This window comes from Triturus cristatus, chromosome 6 (assembly GCF_964204655.1).
Source record: "Triturus cristatus chromosome 6, aTriCri1.1, whole genome shotgun sequence".
Taxonomy (NCBI): domain Eukaryota; kingdom Metazoa; phylum Chordata; class Amphibia; order Caudata; family Salamandridae; genus Triturus; species Triturus cristatus.
This window is the reverse complement of record NC_140589.1, coordinates 787748000-787764183: the sequence shown is the minus strand read 5'-3', so window position 1 is coordinate 787764183 and position 16184 is coordinate 787748000. Positions and strand designations below refer to the sequence as shown.

Sequence of the window (16184 nt, the reverse complement as noted above, 5' to 3'; positions counted from 1 at the left end):
TTCTAGCATAGAGGAAGGAGGTTGTTAAGTTGGGTAGTTATCATCAGATTTTTCCCAGAAAGGAAAAAAAGTGAGGATGCTCCAGCCACTAAATAAGTCTAAAATATTAAACCTATTCCAAGAAATTTCTGACTTTGCCGAAATAAACACAAAAGATATAAAACATATAGGTTTAATCAATAACCAATATCAATAATCCAAATTGTAGAGAGGTGACTAAAATCTCAAATTTTTTCTTTTTTTGAAAAGAATAGGATTTTAACAGTATCAGATGTATTAAATGGAATCGGCCTTGAAATAAAACAGAATTTCAAATTGGCGGAAAAAATTAAGAACAACGCCAGCAAGACATTTTTGGAGAACCTTTTTGGGAAAATATCAGGCCAAGTTTCTTTTTGTGAACATCATTATAGATGTCCCCTCCTTGGAGGGCTACTGAGGCTGGTGTTGCGTTTGTGAGGGTTTATTTCCATGGCTGCCCGCATTCTGCGTATGCAGCCCCCTTGAGTTCCCCTGCCTATCTAGCCCCTGTTGGATGTTCTCCACCACGGTTCAGGGAATGTAGAGCCGCTTCTGCCTTTCGAAGACTCCCTTTATGATGCCCTTCTGGGGACCTGGGCTCGGCCGGCGTTGGGTGATCCGGTGGCTCGTTCCATAATTCAACGCCACCGCCCTGCCCCAAACAATCCGGTCTGCTTGTTTGTTCATCCTGGCGTTCAGGGACTTGTTCTGTAAGCTGCCTTTCCATCATTGCCTCCGCTGCTGCTTCCTCCCTCCCGGGAGTCCAGATGGCTGGAGTCGTGGGGTCGTAATATTTTCGCCTCCACTATCACGGCTCTTTGCTCCCTCAATACAGTATGTGTCTTGGCTCGGGCTACTTCTGCCCTTTGGAACTCTGCCGAGTCTCTTATCTCTTCCACCTCTGAGGGCGCTCGTGTTGACCTCCTACCTCATATCCATGACGGACGTTATCTGGCAGAATTTACTATTCGGTCGCCCCTGGATACCTGAGATTCCTTAGGCCGGGCTATGGCCGATTCTGTTGCACTACGCCGCCATGCTTGGTTGCGGGATGGCGTCTTCCCGGAGAATAATCAGGAGCGCCTTGTTGACCTGCCTTTTGATGGGGTCCTTTTGTTTATTACCCACGCCGGTTCAGTGCCTCCTTGCGGGCTTTCGTCCCCCACCATAAGCCTATGCTTGGCAGGTCTCAGGTTGTCCTATCCTGTCCTATCCTGTCTCCTATCCCGACTATATCGGGACTTTCTATAATCTAGCACGAGCTCTTTTTGGCAGAATTTCCAGCATCTACAGAGATGAAAATATAAAACCCCCCAAAGAAGACACTCACCCAGCGCTGCTGCCTGCTGGGAGTTGTAGTTCGTCAGTCAGGACTTCAAAATTGCTCCAATTGAACAACGGGGGTTAGCTGGACTCTCACGAATGAGAGCACTGCAGGACAGCTTAAAAAGAGGGAGGAGGCAGTTTTCCGATATGAACGGCATTTGATAAAGGCAAACCCCCGCCGAAACGCGTCATCCCATCCTGTTGCCAATAAATGGACTTTGCCTGTATCCCCGCTGTGTCCTCCGATTGCTTTTTAGTGGAGTGATCTCTTGGAGTATATCTATATATATATATATATATATATATATAGCATGTTGCTGCCCACTGGGTATCCTTTTCATACACTTCCGCCTATCTGGCGAGGTCTGGTCCAAGTCCTATATCCCCGTTTTTCGGGGAGCAGTTGGGTGCCTTGTACTCATGTTTGCCGTCGTTCTGCGCGGCGGGTGCCTTGTTCTCAGGTTTGCCGTCATTCTGCACGGCGGCGCTTTCCTTTGCACGTTTTATGGTACACTTCGGTGCCTTTTCATGCTGCTTCGGCAACAAAGGTTCCCATGGTTCCGCTCCCTGGGCTTAGCCTCCTCTTCTGGATGCTCTTCTTCTAGGGGGTCTTGTCTGTCCTGTTCATTCCCTATACAGTCCCTCTCTTCTGTGGGGGTGCATTTCTCCTCCCGGTCAGAGGTGGTGGTTCCTGGGATCTGATGTTGTTCTCCACAGCTCTGTGTGCACATATTCACAGTTCCTATAGGCACCTTTGGTGCCTCGTTGACACAACCTTCAGATGTGTCTTTCTTCCTTCGGGTGTCACCCTTATCAGTGTCTTGTGGCCTGCGGGACAGTTCCTCTTCTGAGGTCGTCCTGGGTGCTGCGCCCTGCTTCTCTGTTTCCCTTTGGGTGCGTCTTCCCCTTGGCCTTCCAGTTGCCTTGTTGGCAGTCCCATGCTCGTCTCAACTATATTTTCTTGTGACTGTGTTTTGCACTTGGCGTTTCTTATGTTTCACGCCTGTGCTTCTGGGACGTTGCTCAGTTCCTGCCTCTTGCCCTTCGCCTCTTGGCTGCTGCCTGGCCAGCCTCCCTTGCGTAGGCCCGCCGGGTAGGCTCTGATAATGTTACTCCATATTGTCCCTTAGATTTTGGTTGGTGCCAGCTTAGCGCCCCATTGGGCTCTAGGAGTGGTTCTTCTTCTCTCTTCCTTCCTTATGAACTCTTTCTTCCATTCTTGGATATGGTCTAGTGCCGTTATTCTTTCCCGTATTCATACGGGTGTGGTCTTGTGCCCTTCGGGTCCTCTTGTGGTGCCTTTGGCTCCCATTGTCTTTTGCTCTTCCAAGCTCCTAGGTCTGCTGATTGGCTGCTCTGCCACAGCTTTCCTTTTGGTCCGTCATCCTGTTGTCGGCTCAGTGCTCTCAGGCGCTTTTTGTTGTTCTGTCGCAGACCCACCTCCCCCCTTGGGGTACGGCTGTGGTATCTATTCTAAGTTAAGGAATCTGTGGCTAGATGTCTCTATCAGATGCAAGAGTTACTTACCTTCGGTAATGATGTATCTGTTAGAGACTTTGTCTAGCCGCAGATTCCTTAACGCCCACCCATCCTCCCCGTTCTGCGAGGACCTTTCCAGGTGGGGTTCTCCACCTTGCCTCTTTTCAGTTGGCGCTGGTCTCCATCCAGGGTGCTCAAGTTGGTGCGAGCCTCTCAGACTTTGCCTTCTGCAGCCGCCTCCCTCTGGGTGGCTTCTCTTCCGGCGGAGCGGTGCTTTTCGCTTCGCCTTCACAGGGGATTCATTTTTCCCTTTCTCTGTATTCCTCCACTCTGGTTCTTCCAGTGTGGGATCTTCTCCTATTCTTTCCCTCCCTCCCGCCTCCTCTTAGGCTTGGGGTTTCTTGTCTCCTCTGCAGGCGCCTTCCTTGGGATCTGTTGGGCTGTGCCTCGGCCCTTCAATCTCTACAGGGGGCAGCGCCATTCCTTGTAATGTCATCTCGCAGTGGATTGTTGTTCTTCCTGTGCTCCGCCCTTGTTGGCTGGCACAGTTCTGCGTTGTTATGGCAGTCTTCTATTGTCTGTCGGGATGTTCTTCCATTGTTGCTAGGCCTCTGGGGAGGGTCTCCGCTTCGCTTTGCGGGGTTGTTTCTCAGAACGATGCTCTGCTTTTACTTCTTGGCCTATTGATATACAGTGTCTGACACTGTCCTTTATGGCGATGTTATGTGTCATCTGATCTCTTTGTTTAACGGATTTTTCCTTCTTCGCACACTGTTTCTATACTTTCACAGTCTTGTTGGTGGCTCCGCGTTGTGCCGTGAAAAAGTTTCTCCGAAGAAAACTGACGTCAGCGTGCTGGGAGGAACTTATATGACCTCGCTGACGCCACGTCCGTGGACGACGTTAGGGCAGGGTCAGGTGGCGCCGGCGCGCAGAGGTGCTGCTGCAAAAAAAATCCGGATCCAGTCTGACGCCTGGGGATAATTCTAAGTTAAGGAATCTGCAGCTAGACAACCTCTCTTCCAGATACATCGTTACCGAAGGTAAGTAACTCGTACGTTAGAAATGTTGAGTCAATATCAAATTCTAATGCTCCTGGAAACCTGGCTGTGGGAGATACCAATAGTAGAAAGATTAGCTGCTTTCTATGTGAACGGTTGTTAGATTGGTGATAAAAGACTGTCTGGTGGTTTACTCATACTAGTTAAAAAAAATATATAAAAAGTGTAATAATGTTCAAAGTGAACACAAAATGTGTCCAGATAATTGTAATTCATGAAAATGAAGTGTTAAATGAAACTCTGATTTTGCAAAATATTTATATGTATACGAATAAGACATCTATAATTGTGACAATAATGGAAGTAATTTGTTTAGAAAACGAATGATTAAAGTTAAAATATTGAGAATCATTTGTAGTAATTGTGGAAGATTTCAACTTGAAACTGTTGCCTACAACAACAGGTGAAATCTTAGGGGATATATTAAACTAATTTAAATCTCCTAAGGCGAATTTCCACGTATGCTTTTGCTCAGAGGTTGGAGAAAATATATGTCGATGGTTAGAAGTAAAGGAGTGTGTCTGTCTTAATGATGGGTGTACTCTGTTAGATTCTCCAGCTAATAAAACCTTCCGCCAGGAAATCACGTCTGCCCTATTGACTTTATTTTGTTGTAATTTGGCAGTTTGGTCGGGTAAGAGACTATAAGCTGTTAAATACAGTGTGGAGTGATAACTAGGTGGTGTCCCTCTCTCTAACACTATAGGCCTGATTTTGATGGCAGTCGGACCGCACACCGTTAGGCCTTCAGTGGTGGTCCGACCGCTTTGGCCTAACCGCCGCACTTCAGTGCCGGCGGTCAGACCCACAGCAGGTGGAGTGCAGATCACCAACTCCGACAGGATCAGTGATCCCGTTGGGGCGGCGGTCTGAATCGCAATACGGAATGGAGGCGGCGCTGAGGCAGGCACCACCTTTGGGATTACGATATCCCTTTCCGATAGCCTTTTCATGTCGTAAAGACCGCAGTGAAAAGGCTTGTGAAAACGGATTTTGGGGGCCCCAAAAAGGGTCCCCTTCCATCGTTGGCCACTGTTGAGTAGCTCTGGGGACACATGTAGTGCCACCACACTCCTCCATGTACCATCAGCCATGCACTACAAGGTGCATGGCATATGGTGCATGGATGTGCAGGAAGTTCTCTTACATGCCGGCTTGTGCTGCCAACCTATTCCTGGGCTGCAGCACAAGCCGCTAAGTAAAGGAGCACTTTGCAATCGTCAGCCCGGCGGTCACATCGTAATTGGGCGGTTGGACCGCTGCCTGCTTGTTGAGTGGTCTCCTGACCACCGTGATAGCGGGCGATGGTCCATCGGGCCTGCGATAATAATCAGGGCTTAAGTGAGAAAGAGTGCATCCTTGATAAAGTTCTCCCAGTAGAGCTTTTATATTCAAGAAGGCTGATTCATGTGTGGACCGCACTCACATTCAAATGCTTCATGCTAATTCATCTGATAACTGCATGGAAGACAAGTTCTATCGAATTCTGACCAAGCTTTGTTAGTACAAATACACAGAAAGTAAGATTGTTAAATGTCTCCAGGTTATGGGTCCAAGAAATTATAGTGCCACAAACATGTAGCGAAGCATTGAAAGTGCAAATCTGTTTGGTTCCAATTGCCAAGAGTTAAGAAGAAAAATCTGTAAAATGCAAACCTAAAAACAAGGCTTATATCTAGGATGATCGACTCTGAAATTAAAAAACTAAAAGCACAGATAAGTAGAAGTTATTTTAATACTCAATGGCAATAAATGAATATAGTAATTGAAAAAGGAGGCCAAAAAACAGTTCTGGAGATTGGTGAATAGCGTACAAGAGTTAAAGACATCCTCATTATTAAATATAACGTCTTAGTATCAATGGGAATGTATCTCCAAAACCCCTTTGGAATGCCAGCTCTAAAATTCTCACTTGTTAAACATGTGATTGATCATGAAACTGGTAAATCCTTTGCAGTGAGTAATGTAAGAAATAGCATCCAGTCTCTAATCTCCCCCGTGCTGCAGGACCTTATAATCTCAAAGCTCTAGTGGTCCACAATAATATGTAATGGTGGGTCTTCAATTGGATATCAAAGATATGTGAAATTCCAAAGTCGTGGAAGGGTGCGGTAGTAAAACAAATATTTCAAAAGGGGGATGAAAACCTACCAAAAAACTATAAGCTAATAAATTTGACCAATGGTGGTTTAAATGTTTTTGCAAAGATTTGTTTAACAACCTACAAAAATGGAGTATAAACGAAACGTTTAGGGGGGTTTCTGAGAAGGCCATTTGACGGTGGACCACTTTCACTCTGTGGGGGTTCAGAAGTCACTTGAGTTTACTCAAAGGATTGACACATGTTTTGTTGACTTCTGAACTACCTTCAAAACAGTAGACAGAGTAGGAAACTGATGACATGGTAAATGCAATTTGTCTTTCTCTCAATAATTCAAATAACAGTAGGAAAATGAAAGGGGTGGTAGGGAATAGGATGCGCTGAGTTGTGTAGAGTTACAGTAAACAAATCGGAATGCTCAAGGATATAGATAACGGCCAGCCGCCGTCACCAACTGCATAGACAAAAGCCCACACGTACATTGCAAGCACTCACCCCCAGTCAACTGATCTGGGTTTAATCCATCATCATTCTTTAGCTCACTCCACCACCCCAGTTCAGACATGGCCATATGCAAATCAGTCTGACCCTGTGCCTCATGGGAACATTCCAGCCCGAACTGCCAAGCCATGTCTTCCTGGACCGGAAACAAGCATCCTGGGACCGGGGTTCTGGCTAATCAGCCGTCATCTACCAGGCTAGCTTGAATCCAGTGGCAAAGTGAGCAAGGGACCCACGTCTGGGCATACCCTGCCAACTTAGGGCGAACAAAGCAAAACCAAAGGGGATGATGGACGGAGTGTTGAACATTGCAAGCACTCACCCCCAGTCAACTAATCCACCATATGAAAATAAAGAACAGGAGAAGAATTCTGTGGCTACGACCGTGTGTACTGTTCTGATTACTTTGGACACTTTTTTTTTGTTTAAATATCTTTATTGGCATTTTACTGTTTTCACATGGCTGACATCACGTATCCATACAAAAGCATTCGATGTGATCTTCAGAAATGCAAATCCCATGTGCAGAATAGCTTTAACCATCACAACAGTATAAAAACAACACATTTATGCTATTCCCTAATAATGAAATGAAATGAAAAATGCTTTTGTATAGCTCATGGCTACCCGGAGGCATCCCAGTGCTGCAAAGGCGACTAGGGGATCGTGTGGAGTTACGGAAATAGTCATGTCTTCAGATGTTTGCGGAATGTCAGGTGATTCGCTTCCTGGCGGATACAGAGAGGACGGGAGTTCCAGAGCCTGGCGGAATTGTAGGAGAAGAGGCGTCCACCTGTCGGCGTCCTCTTGATCGTAGGGGTCTCAGCCAGGTGAAGCTCATCCGAGCGGAGACTTCTGGTGGATTTATATGGTTTAATCAGATTTTTTATGATTAGGAGGGCCCCTGTCCTGAAGGTTTTTGTGCGCGATACGTAGGGTTTTAAAATGTATTCTTTTCTGTATCGGAAGCCAGTGGAGTGATCTTAGGGCAGGTTTGGCTGAGCATCGTTTTTTTGTTAATTTGAGAAGTCTTGCTGCTGAATTCTGAACCACCTGCAGTTTAGAAATGACTGAATTGGGAGCACCCAGGTAAAGGGCATTGCAGTAGTCAAGTCTGGAGAGGATAAACGCCTGAATAAGGAGCTTTCTCGAGTGGCAGGGTAGGAGAGGAAGTATTTTTCGAGCGGTTCGGAGTAGACCATAGCAGGTGGCGGCGGTTTCCCTGGCTTGGGTTCTAAAGGTGAGAACGTGGTCAAGCCAGATGCCCAGGCTTTTTATCTCTTTTTTGGGAGTTGGGACAGGCCCCATGCAAATCGGCCACAGAGTGTTAGGGTTAAAGATTGCTTGGTTGCCCAGCAGCATGAGCTCCGTTTTGTCTCCATTGAGTTTGAGGTGGGATGAGCTGGATACTGACATTTATATCATACTTGAACATATGCATGAGCACCTCTGTATTCTATTGCCCACAGTTGAGCTACATTATAGATTACCAATTAATGTCATTGCTATCTACTGTTTACTCATAGCGCATCTTATCGAAACAGTCCTAACAGAAGCTCGTGTATGTGCACCGGGTACATCCAGTGCGTAGTCGGTCGGGTCTTATCGGCAAGTCACTGTTTAATAGAATAAAGGACTTAAATAACGGCAGAGCACATATATCGATCACTAATGAGTAGCAATAAAGCATATTTTCCAAAATATTCTAAACATAACTAAAAACTTAAAACATAAAAAAACACCTGCCATCCACAAAACCCAATTAGTATTAACCATGCATGACTGCATCTAAATAGATATCATCAGAACACTACCACATATCCGCACACCCAAAGGATAGTTGTCACATCACACATATCAGGGCAGAGCAGCCATCAATGAGGAGAATCCCTGTGTCCGAGGACGGATGGGGGGGTGTGGGGAACCATCCATATCAGGCAAGGGGGAGCGACATAAGTCTACTCCGCAAACTCTGAGACGTGTCAAATCTACTTAGCTGAGTAGTGGGGGGGGGGGGGGGCTGGTGAATTGATCACTGATTGGCTAACGGGTGGCATCAATTGCTGTCAGAGTGCCAGCCTGGAAGGTGACTAGCAGCGTGTCCCAGACTTGTGCAATGGGGAACTTACGAAGCCCAGCTATCTCCTCTCTATGCGATGCTGTACTCTCCGCCTGAGCCCATACTATGAATGAACGCCTCCAACCAAGTATCTCCGGGGGGACTGCGTTTTTCCATTTCTTAGTTATGAGACGTTTTGCAGTGATGAGACCCAGGTCCTGAAATTTCGAAGTAACTTTATTCTTTTATGATCTGGCGTACAGCCCAAGAAGGCACAACTCCCACGACAGGGCATGTACGTGTTTGTGCATAAAGCTAGGTTTGTGACTACCTCCTGCCAGTAATGCTGAAGGGATGTACAAGTCCACAGCATGTGGAGCAGATCTGCATCTACATGCTGACAGCGTGGACATGCGGAAGTGGTGATGTGGAAGTACCTATTAATCATGTCAAGCTAGAGACATGCCCTTTGTGTAATGAACGTTTGGATGAGCTTGAACCTCGAGTTTCTGGGTATGTTCCTAGCACTCTCCAATATGGCATCCCATTCCCTGTCCGTCCAAGGCTGACCTCTGTCTGCCTCCCATCTGTCCTTAAGTCGTGTCATCGGTCTCATCAAGTGCGTGAGAAGTGCCTCCAGCTGCCAGTGCACCACATGTGACCCTGTGAGCATTACGTGTAGATATTGCACCAACAGGTGCGTCGATGGCTCAGTAGCCAAATCCCCCCCTGATTACTTTGGACACTTATTGATCAGGATATTATCTCTTTGTTTCTTATTCATTCAAGGGCTGTATATATTAGACTAGGTGCAGTCTGTGCGTGCCACTTTAGGGTGACTTGCGGAAAAGAAACTTGGCACAAAATGGCCTGTTCGAAGGCTGTGTTATTGTACCAACTTTGTCTAGTCTCTACTTCACCGATTTTACCTCTGTTCTTAAAACTAACCACTATTTATCTCCCAAAATGGATGATGTACATATCCCCTGCCTTCTCTGTACTGATAATTGATCCTCCTTAATTATACAGCGGTAGGTTTACAGGGGAAAATGTATTCTCTTGCACAATATTGCAGAATGAGTTGTATAAATATACATTTCGAGAAAGCAGAGATGCTATTTGGTAAAAAGCAACCGAAATATAAATAATTTCTCTCTATGGAAAGAATAGAGGTGGTTAAAAGCTACAAGTATCTACGCTTGTTGTTTACAGACAGCTTAAATTGGATTGGTCATTTCCAATTATTAAGAAGTAAGAACTACATTATGGGCGTGAGCTCTATTAAGATTCAGTTAGAAATATTCTGGGCACTTTGTCCCCTCTTCTGACAAAAGTTTCTCTAAAAATTCCACCAATTGTGTAATATGGAGCTGAATTTTGTATATCTGAATAAAAAAATCCCCTTGAGAACAACTAAAAGGTGCTATACTAAGAGTACTACATTTACCAAAAGGGGCTATGATTCCGGTGTGAATTTTGTTTGACCGCATGGATAGGGCTTGCATGAATACCCCTATTAGTCTTCTTTACCTAATTGTCATAGGAAGAAAAATCTAAATGAAGTATCTTAACTCTGGTGGCTGGACGCACAGAATAGTGAGAGACCGGGATGGTCTCTTTAATTAAAACGATAATTCAATGCAAAAGAGGAGTTATTTAATATTGTGGAAACCATTTCCTGGTAAAATATCTGCTGCCACTGTATAGCTGAATTGTGATGTTAAATATTTGTGAATTAAACTTTCAATTGGCTTAACAGTAGGAACATTGGGAGGTGAGGAAGTGTTCCCATATTTACATAAACTAATAGATCACAATTTCAGTCACATAGTTTTAAAATTTAGAGTTAGCCTGTAACCCCAGTTTCTCAGTGCCAAAGTGTTATCAAGAATATAAGGAAATCATGAAAAATGCTATTGCTTACTTAATACTAAATGCACTTTATTAAGCATACTAATGGACTGTTTTTTAATTTTGGAGTTTCAAAAATAGATTCTTAAACCTGTCTTTTGAAAATGGTGCACTTTGACACAGAAGTTGGCAATTGTTATTTAATTTGAGATTCTCAGATGTGACAGTAGCTCTCGGATAATTTATGAATGCTATTAGAATGATGAATTGATTAGATTTGTTAACTCGGGTGTATTTGCTCTGTTTATATTTGTTTTAACATATTTGTTTAATTGGTTTGATTTTATGGAGAAAATTGTTTTAATAAATGTATTTGATTAATTCATTCATTCATTCTTAGGAGGCTAAATGATACATGAAACAGCCAATAGCATGAGATGAGTTTGACAGACAAACACTCCTATGGGACAGAGCCAAAGCCCAATCGTTGTTTTTATTAAAGAATATAGAGTGAAAGGTCTGGCTGACAGCTAGAGCTGGCTTCAGCTAGGCGTAAAAAAATCATGGATTATAGGGAAGAGATTTTTTTTTATAATGAGAGCAAACTAGTTTTCTAAGTCCTTATGTGGAATACTCTTAGTGATGTATGAACTACATGTCAAATGAATGCAAACTGTAGTAATGAAAAACATTAAATAAACAACAGATAACTTAACAGTGCCACTATTTTTGTAGGTTTGTTTGCTGTGTAGTAATTGGAGACAAAAAGTATAAGGAAGCTGAAGGAAAAAATAAAAAGGCTGCAAAACAGAAGGCTGCCCAGTTGGCGCTTGAGGAAATTGGTAGAACACCTGGCACTATACAGGTAATTTGTTTGCTGTGTTTGTTTAGCTTTCTCAGTAATCCTTTGGTGTTATTGCAAAGCACAATGTGTGAGAAATTGGGTTGTTCGTTGGCTGGGGTGTGAGCCTGGTCATGCAACAGTCACAATCAATTGCTGGGTGAACCAGAAAAAGTCACTAAGTTAACCTATGCCTAACCCTGGGTAGCTTGGCACAAAGAGCAGTCAGGCTTAACTTGGAGGCAATGTGTAAAGTATTTAAACAGCAATCAAACAGAAATAAAGTGAAGACATAACACAAAAAAATACCAAGGGTACATTTGAATAAATTGACACCAACACGACAAAAATCGAAATGAGTAGAAACAGAGTTATCAATTTTTATGAAAAACAAGTGCCTAAAGAGTGCCAACTGCAGATATCTAGTTGCACGAGACCAGGTCAAAGTCGAAAGTTATGGCTGACCACAATGGACACCAGAAGTAGATTGGGCCTGGAAGACAGTTACATGAGGTCGGATACCCCTTTGAGGAAGGACCGCTGAAAATGATTCGCTGCTGCAGAAAAGAATGTAGCAGGAGAAGCCTCAAAGTCAGTCTGAATGATCATGTACCTCAGACAGATAGACGTGCAGGTTGGTCCCTGTCTCCTCCTGGTTCTCAGAGCAATTCTGGGTCAAAATATGTCTCAGTTTTTGTTTTTGGCCACCTGGGCACCTTTAGCACCTTAAACAAGGGGCCAGAACTGGTGGGACGCCTCTTGGGAGATCAGGACTTTTTTGTCTCGCTTCAATGAAACAAAGCTGATTGCTTTTCCACATGGGGAGCAGCATGTTAGCTGCTCCCCATGTGGAAAAGCAATGCTGGCTCCCGCAGGACGCGGGGAGCCGGCTGGGACCGTGGGGGGATTGGGGACCCCCCCACGGTCCCCAACAGAGGCCAGGCCCTGGGGGATGGGGTCCCCGGGGCCATAAGTGGCCTAGGAGGGGGGCCACGCGGCCCCACTCCCAGATTAAAAAAATAAAAACAATGGCCGGCCCCGGGGGATGGGGTCCCCGGGGCCTTAAAGTGGCCAGAGGAGGGGGGCTACGCAGCCCCCCGCCGTAAAAAATAAAACATTTTTTAAAAGGGCCATGCCCCGGGGGATGGGGTCCCCGGGGCAAATTATGGCCTCAGGAGGGGGGGCCACGCGGCCCCCTTCCCGATTTTTTTTTTTGTTTTTTTTTATAGATTTTTTGGTTTGTTTTTTTGTTTTTTAATAAACAAAAGTTGGGGGCAGGCCCTGGGGGATGGGGTCCCCAGGGCCACAAAAATTGAAAAAGAAGGGGGGATATATAGCCCCACTTCAAGGGGGGCTATATAGCCCCACTTCAAAAAAAAAAAAACAAAAGAAGAAAAAAAAAAAGACCAGGATCGGGCCGGAGGCCACGCCCCCTCCTTACACCACTCTGCAAACGCGCCCCCTGGTGCGTTTGCAGAGGGGGAACTAATTCCCCTTGAATACTGGGGGTCCCTGGGGGCCAACTAGCCTACCAGGAACCTCCAGTATGCGCGTTTCGTCCCAACGGGACTTCTTCAAGGCTATAAAAATACATATATAAAACATACATTATTATATACAATTAAAATTATCAAAAAATGATAAAAGAGAGAAAAAACTGTTATTACTTCAAGACCTGAGGTATAGTCCTAATACAATTATTGTACCCAATATAATCTGTGAATCTAAGCAGACTGGGGGATACAGCCTAATGTGAATTAAATTTACGCAATAATTTTTGAAGCCATGTAATCTAACAGTTTAGAACATTTATTTTACCAACAATTTTTTAATGCAATTTTTGAAGACATTTTTGAGGTTCTGACACGATGTCCCTAATCTTTTTGAGCAAAACAGGCCAAATTTATTTATCATCATTATTGACCTGCTAGTTATTATATTCACTTTTAATTTGATTAAGATTGGTCAATTTGATATTAAAAGCCAATGATGGGCCAAAGTTCTATTGGTGAAGCTTACTTCAGTTAATCCTATATAGTAATTTCCAACATAAAACAAATGGACCTATTATTTGATCAATTTGTTTCCATTTTTTGATAATTTTAATTGTATATAATAATGTATGTTTTATATATGTATTTTTATAGCCTTGAAGAAGTCCCGTTGGGACGAAACGCGTCGGCTATGAATTGGCAATGAATTGTATGCTGTAATTTTAAATGGAAATCTGAATTACCAAATAAAGAAAACTCACCTTCAAGACTTTGAAGTTTATCGTGAATCTTTGGGGATACACTATTCATTTGCTTATACATTGACTATGACGAATAATTTTGTCCATTATATTTGTATTCAAGTTGTGTGCTGAGCCACCTCTCTGCAATGCAGCTCCCTGGCGCATACTGGAGGTACCTGGTGGGCACCTCAGGATTCAAGGGGATTTAATCCCCCAACTTAAAACACGCCACGGGGCGCGTTTGCACAGTGGTGAAGGTAGGGGGCAGGGCCTGAGGTGCTATGTGTGCAAACACGCCCTGTGGTGCGTTTTAAGTTGGGGAATTAATTCCTCTTCAATCCAGAGGTCCCCTAGGGGCCAACTAGCCCACCAGGTACCTCCAGTAAGCGCCACGGAGCTCCGTTGCAGAGTGTTGTAAAAAGGGGCATGGCCTCTGAACACCTCTCTGCAACGCAAATCCCTGGCGCATACTGGAGGTACCTGGTGGGCTAGTTGGCCACCAGGGGACCTCTGGATTGAAGAGGAATTAATTCCCCAACTTAAAACGCGCCACAGGGTGTATTTGCACACGTCACCTCAGGTCCCACCCCCTTCCTTCACCATTGTACAAATATTCCTCTAAAATCAGCCGAACTACAAATTCCGATTTACTCACCTGTTATCAGGAGAGAACTCAGGGCTGCATCTTTTAGCCCAGCACTGACCCTGAAAAGTAATTCTATGCCTACTTACCAGTAACTTGTATTTCCTTCCATAGGAATCCATTGTGTGGTTTTCACCAGAAAAGTTTCTAAGTGTCCAATTTTGAAATGTACAAATATTCCTCTAAAATCAGCTGAACTACGAATTCCGATTTACTCAACTGTTATCAGGAGAGAACCCAGGCTGTATCTTTTAGCCCAGCACTGACTCTGAAAGGTAATTCTAAGCGTACTTACCAGTAACTTGTATTTCCTTCCATAGGAATCCATTGTGTGGTTTTCACCAGAAAAGTTACTAAGTGTCCATTTTTGAAACTTACAAATATTCCTCTAAAATCAGCCGAACTATGAATTCTGATTTACTCACCTGTTATCAGGAGAGAACCCAGGCTGCATCTTTTTGCCCAGCACTGACTCTGAAAGTAATTCTAAGCGTACTTACCAGTAACTTGTATTTCCTTCCATAGGAATCCATTGTGTGGTTTTCACCAAAAAAGTGCCTATTTTCACAAACGAAAAATATTCCTAAAAAATTGTCTGTATGACTTAAACACATTCTTTCAACTGTTTACAGGAGATTGGCCAGTGCTGGATCCAGGATCCACCACTGAGTAAGAAAAATTAACGATAACACTACTTACCTGCTAAGTGAATTTTCTGCCATAGGATAACATTGGTGATTCTATGTGAACATTTTTCTAATGTCAACTTTTAAAATACAATAATATTCCTTAAAAATCTCTACTGTAACCAAAAGGCTTTTACTCAACTGTTTACAGGAGATGTCCAAGGACTGAATCTAGGATCCAGTCCTCTGGTTAGCAAAGTAATCCATAAAGTAACTAATTGCATTTGACTAGAAATTCACATTGAGCTCAATGTTGCATTGTGTTTGAAATTGTGTTGCCCATTGCAACAACTGTAACTACTGTGCTTAAAAGTCTATTGCCTATTTGCAAAGTATTTAAACTAAAGTAATTCATTCTGAGAAAGTATATTTTGTATTGTAATGTATAATGTAATTAAAAAATTAAAATATCTAAAAATAAACAGTTTACAAAATGTAGTAAATCAGTATCAAAATAATCAGTATAACAATTAATACATTAAAAATTGTCATTTACAAAACCTTTGAAATTCACTGAAAAAAACATAGGTTTCAGGCCTGATATAGTTAGGAATTAGCATTTAAAAAACCTTTGAAATTCACTGAAAAAAACATAGGTTTCAGGCCTGATATAGTTAGGAATTAGCATTTAACATCAGTGTAATGGCTTATTATTAAGCCATGCAGTGATTGGCCATTCTGCCGTTGCTGGGCAAATCGGCCACTCTGCCTCTCAGTAGTCGAGACTAGAGTGGAGAGTCGAGACTAGTGAGACACCGGTCCGGTCCGTGACACGAGTCAAAATCATCAGATTGATTCATCGACTAATCAATCTCTCATCATCATCAATTATTAAATACATCGATCATTCTTAGATCGGCTCTACTGCTCCCCATTGCCCGGCCTTAGCAGGTCTGTTCTCTATTACATATCCCCACAGTACTGCATCTCCAGCCCTTCCACGTCACACTAGTTGCAATGTAAGCACAGGTAGTGTGGTACAGTACTGTGTGAGAGCGAGGCCTGATCTGCGCAGTAGTAGCAGTTGGTGTGCGAGAGGCTGGGGGTATGTGCTGTGAGCGTTACAATTGCAAATAGTGTGCGAGAGACCTCATCTGTGCTGTAGGCCTGAGGGTGGCAGTTGGTGTGTGAGAGGTGTGGTCTGTGCTGTGTGTCTATGTCTAAGGGTAGCCGTGTGTGTGTGGCCAGATCTGTGCAGTGTTTCTGATCGCAGGTGTGAAGGAAACCATGCCTGTGTTACGCAGTATTGATTCGTGAATCACGCCTTGGAGCTGTTGGTGCTGAGATATTATGGTCCTGAGGTGTGGGAAGAATAAGATATCAAGTAAGTTCACCCGCTGAGTGTGATGTGTTTTTTAAGGTTAACAGGAGGTCGTGTG

The 16184-nt window shown here is 43.8% G+C and overlaps 1 protein-coding gene across 1 annotated transcript in view; it reads left to right on the top strand.

The window, feature by feature from the left end:
- LOC146817879 (interferon-induced, double-stranded RNA-activated protein kinase-like) overlaps positions 1–16184 on the top strand; it is a 512572-nt gene that overhangs the window by 205604 nt on the left and 290784 nt on the right. The window contains exon 5 of the mRNA XM_085611365.1: positions 11135–11264. Coding sequence (XP_085467491.1) covers positions 11135–11264 — 130 coding nt within the window. The remainder of the gene's footprint in view (positions 1–11134; positions 11265–16184) is intronic.